Source organism: Pygoscelis adeliae, unplaced genomic scaffold (assembly GCF_000699105.1).
Source record: "Pygoscelis adeliae isolate BGI_AS28 unplaced genomic scaffold, ASM69910v1 Scaffold4, whole genome shotgun sequence".
In the NCBI taxonomy this organism is placed as follows: domain Eukaryota; kingdom Metazoa; phylum Chordata; class Aves; order Sphenisciformes; family Spheniscidae; genus Pygoscelis; species Pygoscelis adeliae.
Genome location: NW_008824986.1, coordinates 5,047,552 through 5,068,198, shown reverse-complemented (window position 1 = coordinate 5,068,198; position 20,647 = coordinate 5,047,552). Strand labels below are relative to the sequence as shown.

The window sequence follows — 20,647 nt, the reverse complement described above, 5'->3', positions numbered from 1 at the left end:
GCACACACTGTATTCCCCAAAGTCAGATATCCCCTGCACTGTTTTACTTTAGGTTGCTTTAGTCGGCTCACGTTAGCAAGCCTGCACAAAGGTAAGGCTTGCTAAAGCTTTGAGAAAATGTTTACCTTCGTCCATGCCATTGAGTATTTCGGTTAAGTCTTCATGTTTGCTGTCATACTGGTGCTCCTTCCATGTTTCACCATTTTCACTTCGAAGTACGATTAGTTCTCTTTCCTTTCCTCGCATTGATCCAAAATGAGGGATTTCCACTATGACAGGGCTAGAGAAAAAGGAATCGTATTATTTTTAATCCTCTATCTCCTCACTGCTCTTAATTTTCTATGGGCGTTAAGTCCTTAAGAAAACTACAGTCATTTTAAATAGTTAGCACTGTTATGGTAAAAATGTTTTTAAAATTGCCAAAGCTGCACAATCCTTTATCATTTAAACTATAATTCATAGATAACTTGAAAATATTCATATAGAGCTCATTTTTAATGTAAAACTTCTGAAACAGCTGCCTACATGAAAAAATAGTGACAACTTTTGCTAAGGAGAGTTCTCCCTGCTCATTTATGCCAGGATGTAGGTGATCCAACCTGCCTCCAGCACACACAGCACTGCTGACTTTTAATTGGCATTAGCATAGTCAAAATTTGGATTTGTCTCAAGGGATTTAAAGGGGCAAAGTCACTTCAGAAACAGTCCAGCTATCCAAATGCATGCAACAGCTATTGACTGCAGCAGGAACTGCGCATGCATGTATGTTTTAAACTTCAAATTAAGTCCCAAACTTTTCAAAGCTCTCCCTGGCTCTCTGTTGATGCAGATCCTGTGAAACACAAGAGGTTGTTTCCCATTAGCTTCACTTTCTGGTTCTCATGCCCAAAATAACAGCTGCAACATCTGTACTGTAAACATCACTGGGGAATGTTTAGATCCTTTCAAAATGGATTCCTCCGAGTTAAGCAACATCACGACCACATTTATATTAGTTACTGTCAAACATTTTGGGGCGAAGGAAAGGGAATGAGAAGGTGGTTAATAATACACCTATGTCACCAGACAATGTACCTTCAACAGAGTATGCAAGTGCATTACTGAACAGTTATTGTGAACAACTGACAGAAACCACCATTCACTTCATGTGCCATTCCTTAACAAAACAGACACTTTTGCCAAACACTTCACAGGCAGGATATGCATTTTATAGTATGCTAAGACAAACCGACTGAAATCACACAGTTAGTGAACAATTATGGATTATGCAGCTTTAAGACATTTAAATAGACAGTATCATTATTTTCCTACAGAGGTTGTAAAGGATTTCACTGCTTTGTAATAACTCAGTTAAAAGTAGCATCACATGATGGGAGAAGTACGCAGCACTTCTATGGTACTGTGCACCTGCAAGGTGTTGGGTGCATTAACCAATCAATTACCTGAGCACGGAAATCACAACAGCCATCATGAGGAAAAACATAAACCAGTTGGCAGTCCAGTTTTCACATTAAATACCAAGGGAGAAGAGTTAGATAGTATTTTTCCCACGAAAATAGAAAAAGACAGTTTAATTAATATGTATTTTAGATGCTTTTAAGAACACCCAGGCTGTTACTGTAATCGCAAGTCCTTTTACAAGAAATAGGAATGCAGCTGCCATCTCCCATTGTGCACAGCAAGTAAATACCAAAAATTCAAATACATTGCTTAAGATATTTACTCTCCAGTTCAAAAAGATTACAAACTGAAAACTAACACTGTAGTACAATCTTTGCAGGCTAATATTTCAGATACTGTCTCTGTAAATATTTAGAAACCACACAATTTTGTGCATGACATTTAACAAGAATACTCAGTGAGAAGGTATTGAACAGGTTTGGAACACCAAACACTCACCAATATTTTGAAAACCTAATGCAATAAATTTCACAATATGGTTTGAAAACAACAGTCAAAAATATACGGAAACATTCTTACATTTTTAGACTATACACTGCAGTTCCTTTGGGTAGCATACTTGGCTTTATGAATTTATTTTAACAGGATGCCTCTTGCAGGTTGAAAAGATTAGTATTTCTCCAACCTTGTTGAATGAAGTCATTCACTCAATGACATTTTTTCTAAATAATCTTTCATAAATAGTAGACTTTATGCGATCACGTTTTACAAATGCTCTTCCCAAAACAGACTCACTCAAGGCCTGTAAATACCTTCTCTACCACAGGGTTGAACTTAAAGGACTGTCACTGTGTATTAAAATGTATTTGATGCAGTTGAAACACTTCAAATTTAAAAAATTACAAAAGCACAGAAGTTATGAAAGCAGAATGCTAGCAGTGAATTTTACATGCCTATAAGCACAAGGTAGTAGCAGAGCTATATTAAATCAAGCCACTATGATTTTCTTTCAGTGACATAAATCAACTGAAAGCTTTAGAAAACTTAAAAAAAAAAATAAAATGGGAATAACAAAAAATTGGAAACAAAAGAAAAACTGTAGACATTCTGTATCTTTTCCGTACATATCCTACCCAATAAATTTTGTTCCTTGTGGACCAAGCTGCAGGATTCGGCTAACCATGCTCTCGCCCTCATTTAGAGGGGGAGGAGTGTTAGGAAGATGCAGTTTACTGAATAACATCCATGCAGCAGGAAGAGAAACAAGAAGGGGAAATTAGGAACAAGCTGTCATTCCCGACAGAACCGGCAGTTTACACCAGGGTGCCACTCATGGTAATGAACAAAATTTATAATTAGGAAAAAAAAAAGCCACATCATAGTGGATTGTTTCCCCTATTTTAAACTTTTTTAAAAGTCAGTTCCTAGCATTTGTACTACTTGATGCTCTACAGTAAGTGCTCCGCCATCACTCTCAGTAGCTTTGCTCCACGGGACAGAGACAGGCAGCTCCCAGCAACTCCAGCCGGAGCCGTGCACATGCCACGGCATAGAGAACAGAGCTCAATATTTGGGTCCTTGCGGGTGACTTTAGGACACTTTTTTGTGACAGTGATGTTTCTCCGATACTCTACGAGCAGGAGGGTCAAAACCTGTTCTGGGTTACAGACGTGTGACTCCTCCTGACTTCAAAGGCAAGTTGCATGAGTAGATGGGGGCAGGACCTGGCCTTTTCATGGCTTTTCTTACCTTCAGCCCCACCCTGCAGTCATCACAGAGGCAAAGCTCGCCTTAAAATACAAGGGTACTTTCTGGAAGGAATGGCAGGTTGGCATTTTTTAATATTTCAAGTTGAGCAGCCTATCTTACATGCTCAAATGAGGTAGAGTCAATGTTTAACTACTTGGATCCACAGGATAAAAGAAACGAAAGATGCAACATGAGTGTAAACAATGAAATTCATAGAACAACTCACCCTAAAAATTGTGCCCCTGCTGGCCCCATTTCTACAAGTCTACTTGCTAATCCTTCTCCTTCAACCATCGGTGGTGGGCTGGCCAGTTTATGCCTCTTTACCAAGCGGCAGGTGATGCGGGTTGGTGCTGTACACTTGCGTGGTGGGATAATTATTCTCATTCCATGATGGCGACTACCCCTCATCGAACCCCCACGTGCATCAACCATAAAACTAACCAGGAAACTGTAGGAAAAAGGAAACATGTCAATGAAAAGGGTCACAAAACAAGCAGAAGATCAGCAAAAAGTCAACTGCCAGAGTCTTTAAAACATTACTAGAAAAGTCCTCCCGATCCCAGCTAAACTAAAAAGACATGAAGATTCTTTTAAAACTTATACTTACATGTTAACTATTGGTTATCAAAAGCAGGAATTGCTAAAGGTCTAGCAACATCATGGTGAAATGAACAGGTGCTACTGAGTAATTTGGATTGAAAGAGTACACAAGTATTAGTAGTGGTTTATTAGAATTTAAAAACATCCCTCTGTTACTGTTAGCTCTACTGTCCATAAACAAGAGTAATTAGCCTCACATGCAGAAAGGAACCAGACAGTGTAGAAAAAGAATCAAAAATGCTTATTATTTTTGGGATCTCAGTCTTCAAAACCTCCTCACAGTCTCATCTGCAAACACTCCTGATGGCTGGCAGCGCAAGTGCTGGCACCATGGGTGACAGTCAGTCCAGGCTACTAAGGGCTTCAACTGATGGGGAACGAGTGAGAATATCAAGTACATAACTTTCTTTAGGCTGCTGGCATGGCACTCTGGAGGAAATCGTGCCATTACTCCTCTGTAAAGATGACATTCATTAACAAAAAGCGACATTAAAGAAAAATCGCATTTGCCAGTGTTATTCCAATGCATAATCTTCCATTTAATAATAGAAGGGTAAGCAATCATATTTGTAAGTGATGAGTGGTAGATTTTAAAATAAAACTATTTTTATTAGCAAGGGAATAATGAATATTAACAAGAATAATAATTAATAGCCATGGTTTATTTCATCTATGAAATGCTGAGAAGCCGCATACGTGAAGTGTTGCTGTCTTTAAGAGAACAGCAACAGGAAAGTGCAGTCTCTTCCCAGGACCAAAACCAGATTTCAGCCTGTTTCAAAACTCTGCAGCAAAAATCCTTCCAATTTACAGGGATCAAAATATACAGCTTCCTGCAGGGCTGAACAGTTATGGGGGGTCTCCTCTGGTGCTCCAAAATACCTTCCCTTTTCCTCTGTACCATAAGCTGCTGATAAGAGAATAGCTTCAGGTAGGAGATGCAATAACAGGCCAGTATCAAGAGGGACACAAGTTACCAACTCAGTCTTGATGCCAATACATTTTTTGTTTGCTCCTTCTGTATGATATGCAGGCGCTGACACAGCTGGCACATCTGCTGTATGGTTTCACTGTTTTCAAGGCTGTTGCCAAAACTTCCAGATCTTAAGGACTAAACCTTCACAGGTGAATCCATTCAATTTCCTGGTTCCCTTCTGCAAACTGAACTAAGGGTAGGAGCCAATAATCCAGGGGGGTCGTGAAGATTCTTTAAAAAAGCCCCCGAGTGCTCTGAAGTATGAATGGGAATTTGTGTAAAACAGTTACATTTGCTTTTGATGCCAACAGGATATCAAAAGTAACAGCTGACGTGGATAGGCCAGGCCTGCAAATAAGCTGCGTTCGGAAGTCTGGGCGACGTGGGTGGGAAAAATCTGCACAAAAGCAGGAGTGTAATAAAAACTTTGTATTTAGTGGTCTGCTGGAGGCAGGCGGGTAGGGACACAAGCTGTAAATACACGAAGCAGGACAGAAAGGTTGTCCGACTGAATTCCAGATAAAGAAATTGCTACATTGCCTTTCTTCAAACCAAATTATAATCCATCAGTAAAGATGGGGAGGTGAAACAGCCCTCTGATATGACCCTAACCCAAATTTATCACTTCTTGTGCCCTAGACATTTTACAATACTGAAGCATGGAATAAAATTCACGATACTTCACAGTAGTTTTCATACAAATAAATTGTATCCACATTTCTCTCCTAGATAAGCACACTGTACACTAGTGAACAAATCCAAACGTTGCCACTAGGGTATCCCAGTTCTTCATATGAGGAATTGTTTCAGTGGGACAGGATCTTTGCTGAATGGCTATTCAAATGCTTTCTACAAATACTAGATCTATGTCAAAAACAATCTTTAAATTATAGAGTGTATAGGTTATGCTAATCTTCATATTTGATCACAAGATCTTAGATATCTGTAAACTCTGTGGACTGGAACACTTTTCTGTTTGCTAACAAAAGGCTGTAACAAGCAGAGATGCCAGCTTTAGAGAGCCTGGACCTTTGGTTCCCTCTCCCCTCTGCTCACTGAGCGCTATTAGCCTGTCAGCATGTTTATGTTACTTTTTCTCCCTGCAACTGCTCTATACGGTGGGTGGTGAAGGCTGATGGTAGGAGGCAGATGCCACTGAGCATGTGGAAGGGTAGGCCAATAGTTGGTCTTCAGAGCTGGCAAGGAGCCAGCTTGTGACTAGCTGTGAAGAGAGTTCAGGACGATCTATTAAAATCTACTATGAAGCAAAGTCAAATATTAAGCAGGGACCCACAGCCCTTGGTCACCAAAGGGAGAATGCTGAAAGGAATCTGTTACAATTGGTGCTTTGGTGGCCATGTGCATGGTTTTTGTCTGCAGAGAAGATGGGGCCACTTCAGACTACATGGAAGTGCGTGGGGCAGAGGGGTGGCTGGCTGGAGCATCCCTTCAGGGTTGATGCGTCAGCAGCTCTGGGGAGGCACATCTGGTCGGCGCACCACAGAGCAACGGAGAGGGGCCTCCCGGGGAGCTTGGCAAGGCTGGGCTTGGCCTGATGGCTCGGTACAAGGCAATGTTTTGGAGAGTTGCCTATCATGTACGTGATTACTAGCACATTAAGCCAGCTTATAATTAATTAAAAAAGGAGCTTTTCATCTAATGCAAAAATGCCAAAGCTTGCACTCAGATAAGATGTTTTCTCTGTATTCAAACTATTTAAATGATGCAAGTACGTCAGAGTGAATTTTCAAAAATACATAGGCACCTAAATGAACTGACTTAAAATAATACAAAAATCAATGGAAGTTAAAACTAAGTACCTATAAAAATCAGGCCCCAAGTTCTAAGGTACGTTTAGGCTGTAGATTTCAAGGTCATACAGAGATAGCTGAGTTGGTTTTGATGACAGGCATCGATACCAGTCCAGCCTTGGCAACCTGGGGCTTAGCACTGCTTATGCACACTGCTTACAGCAAGGGTAGATTAACCCTTGACATGAGTCTATGCCCCACCACAGGAACCAGCCCATTACAGCCAGCTTTGGTGTCTACACCACACTGCAGCCTTCAGTGAAGATAAAACCTTTAGCAGATCAGCCTTTATGCATATTGCTCCCATACAAAGGTAATCGTCAACAGTGTATTAATTATTTCCTTGTTCAGTTTTCAAATTAGTAATTTACCGTTAAAAACAATAATTCCAAACAGTGTTTCATGCACTTTCTATCAAAGGGATTAGTAGCTGATGCTTACTTAATGCTGCACTAATAATGGAAACTACAATATGATCTCTAAAACACAATGCTAAATGCTAATGAGCATTTCTACTTGAATACATGGGAGGGATGAGGATGTGGGCGGATGCACTACAAACATCTACACACACTCTGTGGGAAAAGAGTTAAAAAAAGAAAATAAAATGAGGATTCACAGAAAGCACAGAGTTATCACCTTGAATCATACTGGGGAAGTGGAGAGGAATAGCTGCAAAATAATTTAGAAAGCAAATGGGAAAAATTAATTTAAGATAATTAGAGGCAAGCAACAGAAAATATCAATAATAAGCGCAAAGGAAAAGTAACAATCAGAAAAATAACAAAAGCAACACATTCAAAGGCCAATTTTAGAAATTATTTGGCTTTTGTTTCGCATATCGTGACCTATGTCATATAAAATATGCTACACATGGAAAAAAATATGAAAGGAAGTGTTCATTTAATTAGTCAGCACAAGTTCATAATTTCTCCAAGAAATGCAGAAGCATGTGAAGAAGAGAAAAGCATTTGCAGTTTGCTTAGGTCAACAGACAATTTATTGTAACACAACTTCTTTATTTAATTCCCAAAACATGCTCCACTGTGCCATGGAAAACCAGTTCTTGCACTTTTCTATAGCAGTTTATTTTCCAAAGTATAATGTATAAAGGTATGTATGGCGGAATACTTGAAAGGAGTATCAGTCCATGCCATACATTACAACTCAAAAATGAGTTGTTCTGTATCTACAGGAGGTTGGAGTAAACTATAATTAATCTGATGTATTCCACACCTTGCGAGACTAGATTCAGTATTCCTGAGTTTCTCAATATGGAAGGCAGTGTGATACATTCATTTCTTTCTTTCAGCTACAAAAACCAAGGAGTTAAAAAAGGCAACATGGGGAGAGCACACCCACATTTTAGTTCAGGGAAAGTTGCACGAGGAAGCTCACATCTGAAAGCCGAAGGTCATTTTGGTGAAGGGTCTCTACCCTTCCAGAGGCCTCAAGATTCATGACACGTTTCAAAGTGCTGCTTACAATGGACCCTGTTCAAAATATATGCTGGCAAAACAACTTATCTGAACTCAAAAAGAAAAACATAAAACATTATCTTGGCTTAAAAAAAGGAAAAACCAGAAGAGTCAAAATTACTGCCAACAATTCCTTCTTTCTTCCCCTTTCACTGATGCATCACTGGATCTCCACATCCTGCTCCCAAAATTCCCCTTCTGCCTCAGTTAAGAAACGGGAACAAACTTTGAGGCGCTCTTCTGGCGGTGGGTAAATGGGGAAAAGAGCAACCCGAGGAAGCGGACTGTAGAGGAGCTCCCCACCACGGCACATTGCAGAGCTCGAGGGAGGACGAGGAACGCAAAAGCAGTGGGGTCAGGCCCTGGCCGCAGGGCGACCCGGACCACGAGGGCTGCTGACAGCAGGCGACCCCAGCTGGCGTACCTCTGCCTATGGCCACAGAAAGAACTGGGGAGAAAGCCGGGGGATGAAGCACTGTGAACAAGCAGAAAAGGAGTTGCTTTTCAGAAAAAGACTGGCAGAAGAGAAGAGAAAAGTCATGATCCTCTGCATATCAGATGTGCTGAGGTACTGGAAGATGTGAAGGGAACATCTGTTGATTGCCCCTAGATGAAGATAACAGGGAAAACCAAACAGTATCATATTATAATATGAGGCCACAATTGAAAAGAAAATAAACAATGAGTGAGGGTTTGTTTTTTTTTTTTTCTAACAAAGGAACTGAGTCATCACAGCATCATTTCTGAGGGACTTTATCTGTCAAATGAGAAACGTGACAGGTCAAAAAAGCTATACCTGTTTGGAGAATATTTTGGTGCTCAGATCCTCCCCCTCCCCTGCAGCCCTACAGTTTGCTCCACTGCTGCAGGTCTGCAGCCCTTCCCCTCTGGGCAGCAGCTAAGGCCACGGCTGTGTTAGCAGGGACCGATGTACAAAGGGAGCAGATCTGAAGGCATTGATGCGAAAGATCCCATGTCCATAGAATATATGTTTTGGAGGGTTGGAACCATTAGTGAGCACGCTGAAGAACTAAGGGCAGGTAAGTATTGTCCCAGAGGACTGGCAGGATGCAAACATCAGACCTATTACGTATCAGGATGAAAAGGACCCAGAAAATTTTAGACCAATCAGTCTAACCCCAATTACCAGAAATATTCAGGAATAAATTATCCAACAATCAATCTATAAGGGCCTAAAGGATTATCAAGAGATTACAACTCACCTACTACCAGTCCTCAAAATAAACGCAAGCCAAAATATAAGTGGCAAGAGTAACTCACGTCAAATGAATTTAACTTTCTTCTTTGACAGGGTAACTTACCGAGCAGATGTGTGGAAGTACTGTCTTGGTATTTCACAGTAGGCAATTGAGGTATAGTATAGATAAGGTAAGTGCACAATCATCTGAGAAGTTACCTCAAAAGAGATACTATCAGTGCTTTACTGTTAAACTGAAAGGAAACTTCAAGTGGAGATTTCACTGTGCTGTCCTGGGCCAGGTGCTAAGCTAATGTTTTCATTCATGATTTGAACACTGAACAGAAAGAAGGTCTGAAAAGTCTTTGGAAACTAGGATCAGAATTAAAAGCTATGTTGCTAAAATGGAAAAAGGGTCTGGAACCAATAAACTGAAATACAGTAAAGGCAAACGCAAACAGAGGGAAGAAACCAAACACATAAGCACAAAACATAGAAAAAACGACGAGACTGCAGAATTTGAGAAAAGAACCAAGAAATTCTAGCAGATCACAAACATCCGTCAACAGAAACTGCAGTTACCGAAATGATAATTTTCATTGCAGGATTGCTTAAGATTAGGTATGTCATGTGTCAGACCAAAGAGGTAGCGATCCTGTCCTAGCCAGTACTGGTGGCATGTCTTTGGGAGTTTGGTGCCCAAACTGGCTTAGAAATAAGCTATCATTGAAGAGAGGAGAGCCAGGGGACAGCAGCAAGGATGCATTGAAATGTGGAAAGCACCACCTGGGAGGATCTGGGACATTTTGGTCTATAAAAGGGAGGATTACATGTCTTCCAAGATATAAACCATTGTTAAGAGACTAGTGAGGTATTGTTCTCCATGACTAATATGGATATGACAAGAAATAGGCCTAATCTGTAGGAAAGATGTTTTAAGTTGAATATCAGGGGAAGAAATATCGTAACAAGGGATAGTGAACTACTGAAGCTGGGGGACTATAGAATCTCTTATTTTTAGTGACTATGAAGAAATGAAACATATTTCAGGAATGGCTTGACTACATTTTATCCTGCTGTCATGCAAATGGGTGGACTACCAGCTCTCTGAGGTCCTTTGCTGACATACTTTTCCGCGATAACCAGCAGACTTCAGCTTTTCATACTGCAATTCTTGAAATTTCAAATCTAGCATTGACCATATGCAGTGTTTTATCAGCTCAGGACCCAAAAATCCACCGTTGTATAGTTCTGTTCAGCAGAAGCAGGTACTTACATGTATTGTGGGACTGCAGTTTTAGATTTGTGGGACTTGCTGCTATTTTGGGACTGCAATCTTTTGGTATGTGCTGCACTCATTTTCATTATAAGAATGTAATTAGTCATAAAATGGGGAAGTAAATTAAAAAGGATATGAAATTTTATGTCCTGATCTAGAAAATTAAACAACAAATATTTATACTAGACGATCCTATATGCAATGATTCTTTTCAGTTGCACATTTATTTGTAAATTTTTAAAATACGCATTCAAACATTACTATTATTGTATTTAAATCAACTCTATGTGGTACTGTCAAGAAGCATCACAACTACAGTGATGACTCATAAGTAAATGAATAGTACCACTAAAATCAAACTACAGATATTGCAGAATAGGCAGGAGTTTGGAGGTACAAGTAAAACAAGAATTTAAATTAAAGCCCCATGTTTTTTCCTCTATGAAAGAACAGAAAGCATAACATTATACCTCTGATTTTGTATTCCAAATAATTTAATACAATTCAAACAAAATCACCTTATGACACTTAAAAACAAAGCATAAGCAACAGAAAAAGCAAAACAGGACTATTAAAGAGAAGCCTGTGGGATTACAGTGTTTTGGCATTCAGAATATTTAAGTGCAGAAGCAAGTTTTCGGTTTGATATGCAAGAATTTAGACTGACTCCTGTTATTAGGCACCCTCATTGAAGTCAGTGTGAATTTTGCCACTGGCTTCAACTGGAGCAGGAATAGGCGTGTTACCAGCCATTACAGCAGGCTGTATTCTTCAGCTAACAATACAATTGCACACTTAAAGATAAAGGAAATCTCTTAAGTGACCTACCCAGAATGGATGGGACTTGAAACAAGGTTAACATTGTCCAAGGTGTCTGCAGCCCAGCTGTAGTGTCTGAGAGAATCAGAATCAAACTCCCTTTGAAACGTCAGGTGCTTAAAAACATAATAAAAAAAGATAAATTGAAATTTAAAATTAACATGAAAAACACTTGTCTTAAATACAAGCTTGTTAATATAATTCTATTAAATTTAGATCTGGACCCTTTCGACATAACAGTGCCGATATCCCAGGTGTTAAATTACTGGAAATCCCGTAACAGAAACATGGAATCCACAGACAAATTAATCCTACATATCTTCAAACTTTCTTTTTGCCCGCTTTTCCCACTTCCTTCAGTTACAACTATGCCTCTCTCCAATCTTTACTTACATGTGCAATATTAAAAACATTGGAAAAAATATTACCATTTCTACTGCAATCATACACCATATAAACAGGCAGTATAATATTCCCCCACAGAAAATGCCACTGGATAGATCCTTATTCAAGCAGAACCTGTGAATAACTTCACTGAGAGTTTAACTGAAGCTGTGAATGCATGACCAAGCTCCCGGTGGGAGGAGGGTTTAGTTTGTCTTTATACACGTACAACCAACATGAACACTTTTCTGGAGTGCCACTGCCCCTACTCATCTCTATAAAAATAGCTTTAACCCTGTGAAGCGCTGGCACACTGGTGCTATAATTAACTGCCCCATCTGACAGACATTGAGGCGTAATTTGTTTCTCGCTGCTGCCCATGGACATGCGCATGCACACTCATGGGTCCTGTGCCTCACAACAAGGTCTCACTCTATAAAGCCTTTTATCTGTATAGCAAAGCCATTCTAGTAAAATATTCTTTTTTCTTTCCTTGTTTCTTTTTTCCTAGGAAATTAAACAAATTAAATACTGTATGCCCATATTTCCAGGGTCATATGAAGCTTCTAAACAATTTAAGAAGCACTGTCTGAAGTTACATCAATAAAACTAAGTCAAGAAGCTGTCATGCAATACACAAGACTATCTTCACCAGAGATGGTGTTAAAAATGTCACTGTTTCCTCTAAGTAGGTTGTTTTCTGCTTACAGGCAAATACATCTAGAGACAACGGAGCCTGTGAAGACTAAAACCTTATAGGCCGTTTTCAAATTAAATTCTGTGGGCTGAGCACATACTTCTACACAGGGAAGTTTTATTATTCCCACTTTTTTTTTTTTTTAGGTACTGACACACAGAGGTAGTGCAAATGAATTATTTTGAATGGAAATATCAGCATTAGTAGTAAATCTAGCAAAGTCATAAACACACAAAAATACTTCTGTTGAGAAGCTTCTACAAGATAAGCAAGCAGATAGTGCTCTGTTGTTGGCCAGAACCTGCAACCCTCCCATCACTCTGGGGTTTCCAAAAAACTTCTCTCTTTAGACATTTATTTTTTTTTTTCAGATGAGCATCCCAGGTTTCCTTCCAAAAACCATCGACATGATAATTTACTGCCAATCAATAGAAACATCTGCAGGGTACAACTTTGCTCTGTCATCTGTCCAACACTGTAGCACATGGCTTGATGCCTCCTTCTTTTGCCACCTTAACTCTTTTATTAGGATCTTTCATTAAGATATGTACTTTAGGCCTGGTGGTTCAAGCATGGACAACAACAACAAGGGGCAAACTTGCGTATGTTAAACACCAAAACACACATTGGACATAAAAGATAAAATGAATGCCATTAAAACAATTGCAATTAAGCAACGGCAGTGGCTTTAATTAGGACCATTTTGAAAAATGTATCATAATTTAGTTTAATGAAGACAGTTTTCTAACTCTTTCTGATAGAACACTAGGGATTCTCCTACATTTCCCTGAACAGCCTGCAGTTTAGGCAGTAAAGCCATCGCTGTGGATTTCAGCTATTCCAAGTGATCTAACTTCGTAAGAGCTCATACTGAGTACATTATTACTTTTGATACCAAACAGCGTAAGATCCAGACAGTTGGTCTCAGAAGTTGTAAAAATTTAGATAAACAAAAATAAATTTATTCCCTTGCTCAGTAATTAACATTATCATCAAAAATAGGACAAAACAAAGAAACATAAGAACATGTATTAAAAAGAACAACACAATTTAGTGTTTGTCGTTCAAATGCCTGCTAAGCCGTAAGAGTGTCACTGCATGCACTGAGGTCCAGGCATGCACCAGGACACGTACATCAACAAATAAAACGTGGGATCGTGTTTGCTGTAACAGAAGAAAAATGCTAAAGTTCCTTCAGCAGTGTGATACAGAAAACTAAACGTAGGGCCACATAATTTCCAAGGAAATACCACCCCTCTAAACCAATCTATGCTAGATAGAGGTGCTACTATGCTCACCAAGTTGCTGTAGGTTTGCTTACATGCATACATAGGCTTCCTTGGACTATTCCTTTGTCCTGAGATACTGTCTGTGTATCAGGTGACTACATTTTTTGATGCATTCCTTTCTGACAAAGTGCACTCAAACAGATCTTTTGGACATATTTACAGCCAGCAAAAGCACAAAGCCTGCAGCCAATAATTCTGGCAAAGAAACAGAGTAGGAAAAGCTAATAGCTGGACACATGCATCTTACACACAGCACACATCTGTTGATCTCATTTTGTCAGTCTGTTGAGGTGCTGGATTTTCCAGGCAGGCAAAAAAATCTTCCCGTGTAAGCTGCAATATAAGCAGTCCAGAAGATGGTACATCATCAGTGACATCAAATCACAGTATTCATCCTGTGTTTGGTCAGGTCCCAGTGTTCCCTCCCTGGACTGAGGGAGATTAAATATGCATTGCTAAGGGGTGTGGCATCATTAGATGCAAATGCACGTATAAAAATACTGATGGTTCTGCTGGCAAGGATCCTGCTGGCTGCATAACTGAATATCCAGGCTGTGTAATATCAGAGTTCAGCAAACAGAAGAATTTATGCTTCCTCTCAGATGAATTTATTCAGACAGAAGAGATTCAGCAAGCTGCTATGTAACGGACAGCCTGATTCATCCTGCCTTCGGCTGATTAAATTCAGAGGCTGATGTAAATTATTCCATGGAGAAAGTAATTCGGATTTGGTCTGAGTTGCTGCATCCATGGTAATGCACCAGGACACAGAAATTTTAACTTTGCTCCAGCCAGGTTATGAGACAAAGTATGGCCTAGACTCAGACTTCCCTGTTGAACAGGGTCAGCAATAAACCACCGAATGCAAACAATGGAGAATATCTTGACTTCTCAGGGAATTATTAGAAACTCTTCTCTAATACTCAACGTGTCATGCTGGCAGTCAGGTTCAGTAAAGGCTGGTTTCAAACCTTCCTCGTTTGATTCCTTCTAGACTCCCAAGTCTCCCAGTGATCTTGGGGAGGGTTGGCCGCAGGATCTTCTACTTTAACCTGATCAAGAGGTTGACAAATGCCCCTTACTCTTTTATATACTTATATTCGTGATAAAATTAATTCCCTTTACTCTGAGACTTTGCTGTTGCCATGAACTCCAGATGGGTCTGAGCTTTACAAAAGAAGAGAAACGGAATATGCAGATAGGCAATGGCTCATTCCTTCGAAGTAGTGTGATACCCCAAAACAGCCTTAACTCCTATCGGTTTCCAGATGGACTTTTGGGATATTAGTTTTGACCCACAATGATCTTTGTTCCTGTGAATCCCATTGTTGGATCACAGGTGGTTTTTTTTCCCGGCTTTCTACTGCCATAGCAGAGATTATCTACAAGACCAGTAATGTACAGAGGAAGGGATGGGAATAAGAGAGGAAGGGGTATTCTCCGTCTCCCAAATGCACTCCTCCCGCTTCAGCCAAAGAGCTGTAAAGCTTAGCATCATAGGTTTGGGCTGGGCTGAAGAACACAGGAATTCCAGAGGATGGATGTATTTTTTGTCAGGACTTTGAGGTTTGCAGAAGCCATAGCAGAAAATTGTAGCTGGGCTCCCTTTTTCATGAAGATAGTTTGTTGCTTAACTGTCGTTTGTTTTTCAGGGGATCATGGTTTTACTAACCTCTCAAGACAGGACTGACATTTTTTCCCACTACCACCTTCACCATTCCTGATCCCCTCCTGGACTTGAGAAACCTGAAGTTTGTCTAGAGGATTAAGATTAGGATAACATTTACAACTAGACTGTCAGCCAGGCCTCCAGCCTGGCTTCATTTTACGTGACAAATTTGGACCAGCGCTGAACTGCGATAATTGCACAACCATTGCTGGACAAAAACTGGAGTCACGGAAATATGAGGACTATAAATGCAATGAAAACAGCCTACCTACACTGCTGCTCAGCACCAGCACTGGAAGGTTTTCATATTTGTTGCCTTCTCAGCTCAAGAGCCAGCACTGCAAGAGATCCTCCAGAAAGCAGAAGTCCATGACCACTTGTAGCGAATATGAAGTTTGCCCTAAAGTAGAGCTCCTGTACATGATGCGGTGTCACTGCAACACCTCCACGTACAGATAGTAATTCTTATTTTTCTAGTGGAATTTTGTAATACAAAACAGGTTAATGGTGCACACTTTGAACAACGTTCTTTAGGAGTTATTCAGCATAGTGCTGGTTTTAAGTCTTGTTATTTGATCAACATGCACCCTAGTTGCTAAATCAATGCCATCTACTTTGATGGTAATCACAAAAATGGCCAGAATCATAAAACTATGTAATATGTTCTCAGACTGAAGAGCCTTCCTCTCCTCTGAAATTTCCATCATATCAAGAAGACTTAATGAAGGCTTAGGAGTAGGAAGCGTCAGAGCAACTTTAGTTTCTCAGCCCTGAAATATCATTTTTTGTCCCCAGTGCCAGTAGTTGCAGATTTTATTTTCTGACTTGAAAACAAAAGCAACAAAATTACTGCTATGCAATGTTCAGAAACTCTCCCTAGCTGGCTATTGCAAAGGTTATTGGAGATTTACAGCATTTCACGTGAAAGTAACAACCTAACAATAAACATTCAGTTGCTAAAGAGAGAATCCAGTTTCTGCCATTGTCATAATGCTACCAAAACTGTGTGCAAAAGTTGTAGTAAAACTGGATAGTTTATACTACACTAGAATTTACAGACTAATACAATCAAGGCTTAAAATGCTTGAGTCCTGCTCTGTGGACCCTTTCCCCCATGAAAGCATCCTCTGTGATCAATAACCTCCTGTGCAGGATTACTTGCCGCTGCCGAGAGGTACCTCTGTGAAAACGGCAGCAGAAAACCTCTGTTTCATTACAATCCACCTAATGCTCTTCCAGGACATAAACAACAGTTCCACTCCACAGTCCTTTAATTCCCAATTAAAGATTTCTATGTGAATTTTTATTCAGCTTCCTAGCAGACCTCTGGCTTCTGTGTATCAAGAAACTCTTGAGTAATTCAGTTAGATTTGAAAATCTGAAGCAAGTCTACCAAGCAAAATACCGAGGAACTCGCAAACAAAGCATACAGTACCCTATCGTCTCCAGCATTAGGTTTTAGGAAGACATTCCCACGCTATAATCAAGTCAAAAGATTCTGCTTTTGTTGTATTGGTCATTGCACAAGTGTTTGGAAGATACATAAACCGGTTAGCGCATAATAGCTTAATCTTTACAAGGCCGAATTCTTCCCAAGGGTGGAAAAACAAGGACAGCAGTTGGAGTCCCCTCCATGTGGACAGAACGGGTGAACATAATCCCCAGGCTACACAGTACAGACAAAGGTTGTTTAGTGTAAAACACATTGCTCCGAGCTTATCAAAGCACTCTAAGGATGCACGTAACGTTAAGCTCACAGATGTTCCCATTGACTTCAACGGACAACCTCATACTCAGAAACATAACTGGTTCCTTAAAGAGTCTTTTGGTTTGGGACCCCATCACCCCGTCTCTTGCAGGAGCAAAACCACAATGTGGTAAACCCATGATTTCTCTCAGCTCCCTTCTTCTCCCTTTTCAATAGTTAAGAGTAGCGATAATCTCTGCAAGCACGGCTGAGTGCTGCAGACCGTCATCCCCTATAAATACGAAGCATGAATACCTAGTGGCAGAGACACAGCACATACCTGATCCTTTGCTGGGACCAGCAGCTCTTCAATCATCATGCTGTCTCGGGCATAAGAACTTCTGTTCAGCGTGTAGGACCTATCCGAACTGAAGGAGCGGAGGCTGTTGTATTTACCATTTATCATAGAAAGTGCAGATGACAATGAGATGAACAAAAAATAAAAATAAAAAAATTAATACATGCAACTTCCAGGGACAGCGTAAGATGGCAAAATATACATAATCTGTGAAATAAATACAAGGGAAAAAATGGAATAATAAGTATTTGACTGTAGTTAAATATCCCCTTCCCTACAATACACATAAGCAATATCACAACAGATGTTTACTGATTTGGCAGTAATGCCGTGGCTTTAGAATAAATCTAGAAAAGAGTATTCAAGTATTTAGATTAACTTTGATAAATGTCTTCACGCCCTAATCCTGGAAAGGAGACCCATGAGGGCAGGTCCCGGGGGAGCTGTGCGTAGGTTACAGTGCCTGCCCATATGGCTCAGATTGCTGAAGCAGGTTTAACTGAGAGCAACTCTTACGTGTTGCTGTTCTCTTTGTGGCTGAACCACTTCTGACTTTGTTATAAAGACCCTGGTTATTCCTTTAGTTAGAAAAAAGGAAATTAATTTTGAAATGAAAGAAGAAAGAAAAGAAATTTGCTTATTGATGATTAAATACAGATTCCAATGCTTTGGGGATTATTTTGTGCGTATTAGACTATTTAGAAATAACTATGATCACTCTGAACGTGTTGCAATTAAATCAATGTGGGAGTGTGTTACACTTAACCCTGGAAGATACATTATGGTATGTGCTAAAAACATGCTGCAGGCCTAGACATGCTTGCTACGTGACAAAAAATAAAGTAGTAAAAAACGTGAATTAATAAAAAGCAACATCCAACAACATATTACACTTTTCAACTAGCAACACTTTTCAGACTCAAAATTCTACAACTCGTTTCATGCATTTTGTAGTTGTTAATTGAACTTTTCTAGTCCCCTAGCACATGTTCCTCCTTGTGCTGGAAGCAGAACTGGGATCTTAATTACACACCGTAGGCATACGTTAAGCAGACTTTTACATGATAAAGAGCATAAAGAAATCAAGTTGTATTTGTTATAACAGAGGGATATTCTCTAAGGCTGAGCCCACCCCCCCCCCCCCCCGCCCAAAAAAAAAACCATGTCACTTTCCAGTGCTGAATAAAATGAAGATGAGCAATGGCAGCAGCAGAAAGATGTAACACGATGCCATGCCTTCTTACCTGACTTTTGGACTAAAGCAATTTACAGTGGAAAAGAAACAGGAGAAATAGAAAGCAAAGAATCAGACGGGAAAAGCAAGATGTTATGGCTGGATGGCTTATATATTTAATGTGTTTATTTCTTAATGTTACACTCAGAATCAGTAGTAAGATACATCCACAGAATACTTTTTGCTAAATAAAATACTTCACAGGAAGAACACTGTATTTGTCTCCTCTGAGCATAACATGTGCAATGTAAAAAATGAGTTACGCAGCAACAAATAGTAATGGTACTGCTAAAATCAGAAGCATGGGAATATTAGATTTCTCTCAAAGAAAAGATAAAATGAGGTTGAACCCTCATATCTACCTAAGAGATCTTGACTGTGAAATTCTGCTCTCCCACTTGCACAGCGGGAATTTAGACATGTGCGGGAAGACTACTGTAATGAGTAAAAGGTGTCCTGTAAATCAGTGCCCAGCTCTGTACACAAAGTACACTCCCTCTCCACCATCACCGCAGTACTTCAGACCTGACCACATCTGATAGTGCTGTACGACGACCTTGCTCACACCAACTTGTGTTTAAAAGCAGCATGTCAGCTTTCTTAATTAAGTTTACAAAGACGTAAGATTCTCCCTTCAGATCTGTTTTGCTGATTTTCTAGCTAATGGACTATTTAAACGCATTTTGGCATTCCTTGCGAATGTATTGTTACATAAATACTTATTAACTTACCTAAAAATTGTAAGTGAAGCAAAACATGGCTGGGCACTACTAAAGAGCAAATTCGCACTGCATACTTGCATTTCTAATGTGACCATAACAAACAAGACCAAAGGGTAGACATCTAAGCTTTACCTTATGCGAGTTGCCATTCACTGTTAGACAATGAACTCACTTTTTAAAACAGATCTTTAAACTACAGCATCGGAAAAAGTCCTCAGGGCTCCAGCTTATGAGGTTTAATTATTAGCTTCAGTACGATTCAACTGTCAGTAAATACATTGCAAGTCCACAACTATGGAAGTAATCTCTGCTCATACAGCTTTAATTGTTTTGAGCAATGCACAGTGCAGGCTTCAGCAAGATTCAAAAATGAAATCTAAAACATTGATCTAGAAACGCTGGAGTTGAAATCAACATTAGTCAGATATTATATTAAGTTTACAGTATTTCATCAGGTTCACAGAAACTTTGGCCTGTTTTCTGTAACACGTAATCCATTCCCTGTCAAATGAAACCCTACAACAAATCTAGGGTACGTCTGCTTTTTTATTTTTGGGAGCATTTTTCTTTAATATTGCCTGTCTCGGTTGGATTACTCACTAGCACCTTTAAAGAAATAAAAGCACCAAAACAGCAAAATGAGTGTCATTCAGTTTTTCTGGCATTTACCTTCTTCAGCTAAATTAGTCCATTAAGGAATACTCTAACGTGAGTATCAATCTGACCAGCAGTAGTGAAAAGAAACCTGTTTTTACTGGCTGTTCTATGTCAGTTTCTAGACCAGTTGCAAACTGCTAGCAAAGAAGTGCCTTGGAGATGTTCAGAGCACGAACAGATACCAGAAAAAGTGAACAGTTAGTTTTCTGTATCGTTGCCATCAGAAGCCAACATGAATAAAGAATATGAAATAAAACTGCAGTGAACATATGCTTTAAAGGCGCAGTATTACCGTAACACGGAAGTACACCCCCCCTACTTTCTTTCGAAATAGACTCCAGCTTTGTGGGAAAGAGCGCGCTTGGTTTGCAAAAACTTGTAACTGTGGTGATAGGCAAACAGGAGAAACAGCAAATAGAATACCTGGCGGAGCGGGCTCCCAGGCTAAAGCCCATGTATCCTTCAGCAGGCAAAGAATCGTCTCCCAACTCTTTCAGATCCTGGGGTCCGAGGTATTTGTCCGTATCACCTGTCATTGCATCCTCACCTGCCAGTACAAAAGCCAGGCTGAAATCAGAAACTACATGTATTGTAGATGTTTGTGTGCTTAGTAAGTTATAACGCCCTCCTCTGCTG

At 39.8% G+C, this 20,647-nt stretch overlaps 1 protein-coding gene across 1 annotated transcript in view; it reads right to left on the bottom strand.

Annotated features, from left to right (window-relative positions):
• The window catches only part of ANK3 (ankyrin 3, node of Ranvier (ankyrin G)), a 210,343-nt gene that overhangs the window by 54,103 nt on the left and 135,593 nt on the right, over positions 1-20,647 (bottom strand). The window contains exons 25-29 of the mRNA XM_009325841.1: positions 20,435-20,558; positions 17,381-17,483; positions 11,324-11,430; positions 3,377-3,601; positions 126-280 (exon numbers count right to left, since the gene is read on the bottom strand). Of these exons, the coding sequence (XP_009324116.1) occupies positions 126-280; positions 3,377-3,601; positions 11,324-11,430; positions 17,381-17,483; positions 20,435-20,558 (714 nt within the window). The remainder of the gene's footprint in view (positions 1-125; positions 281-3,376; positions 3,602-11,323; positions 11,431-17,380; positions 17,484-20,434; positions 20,559-20,647) is intronic.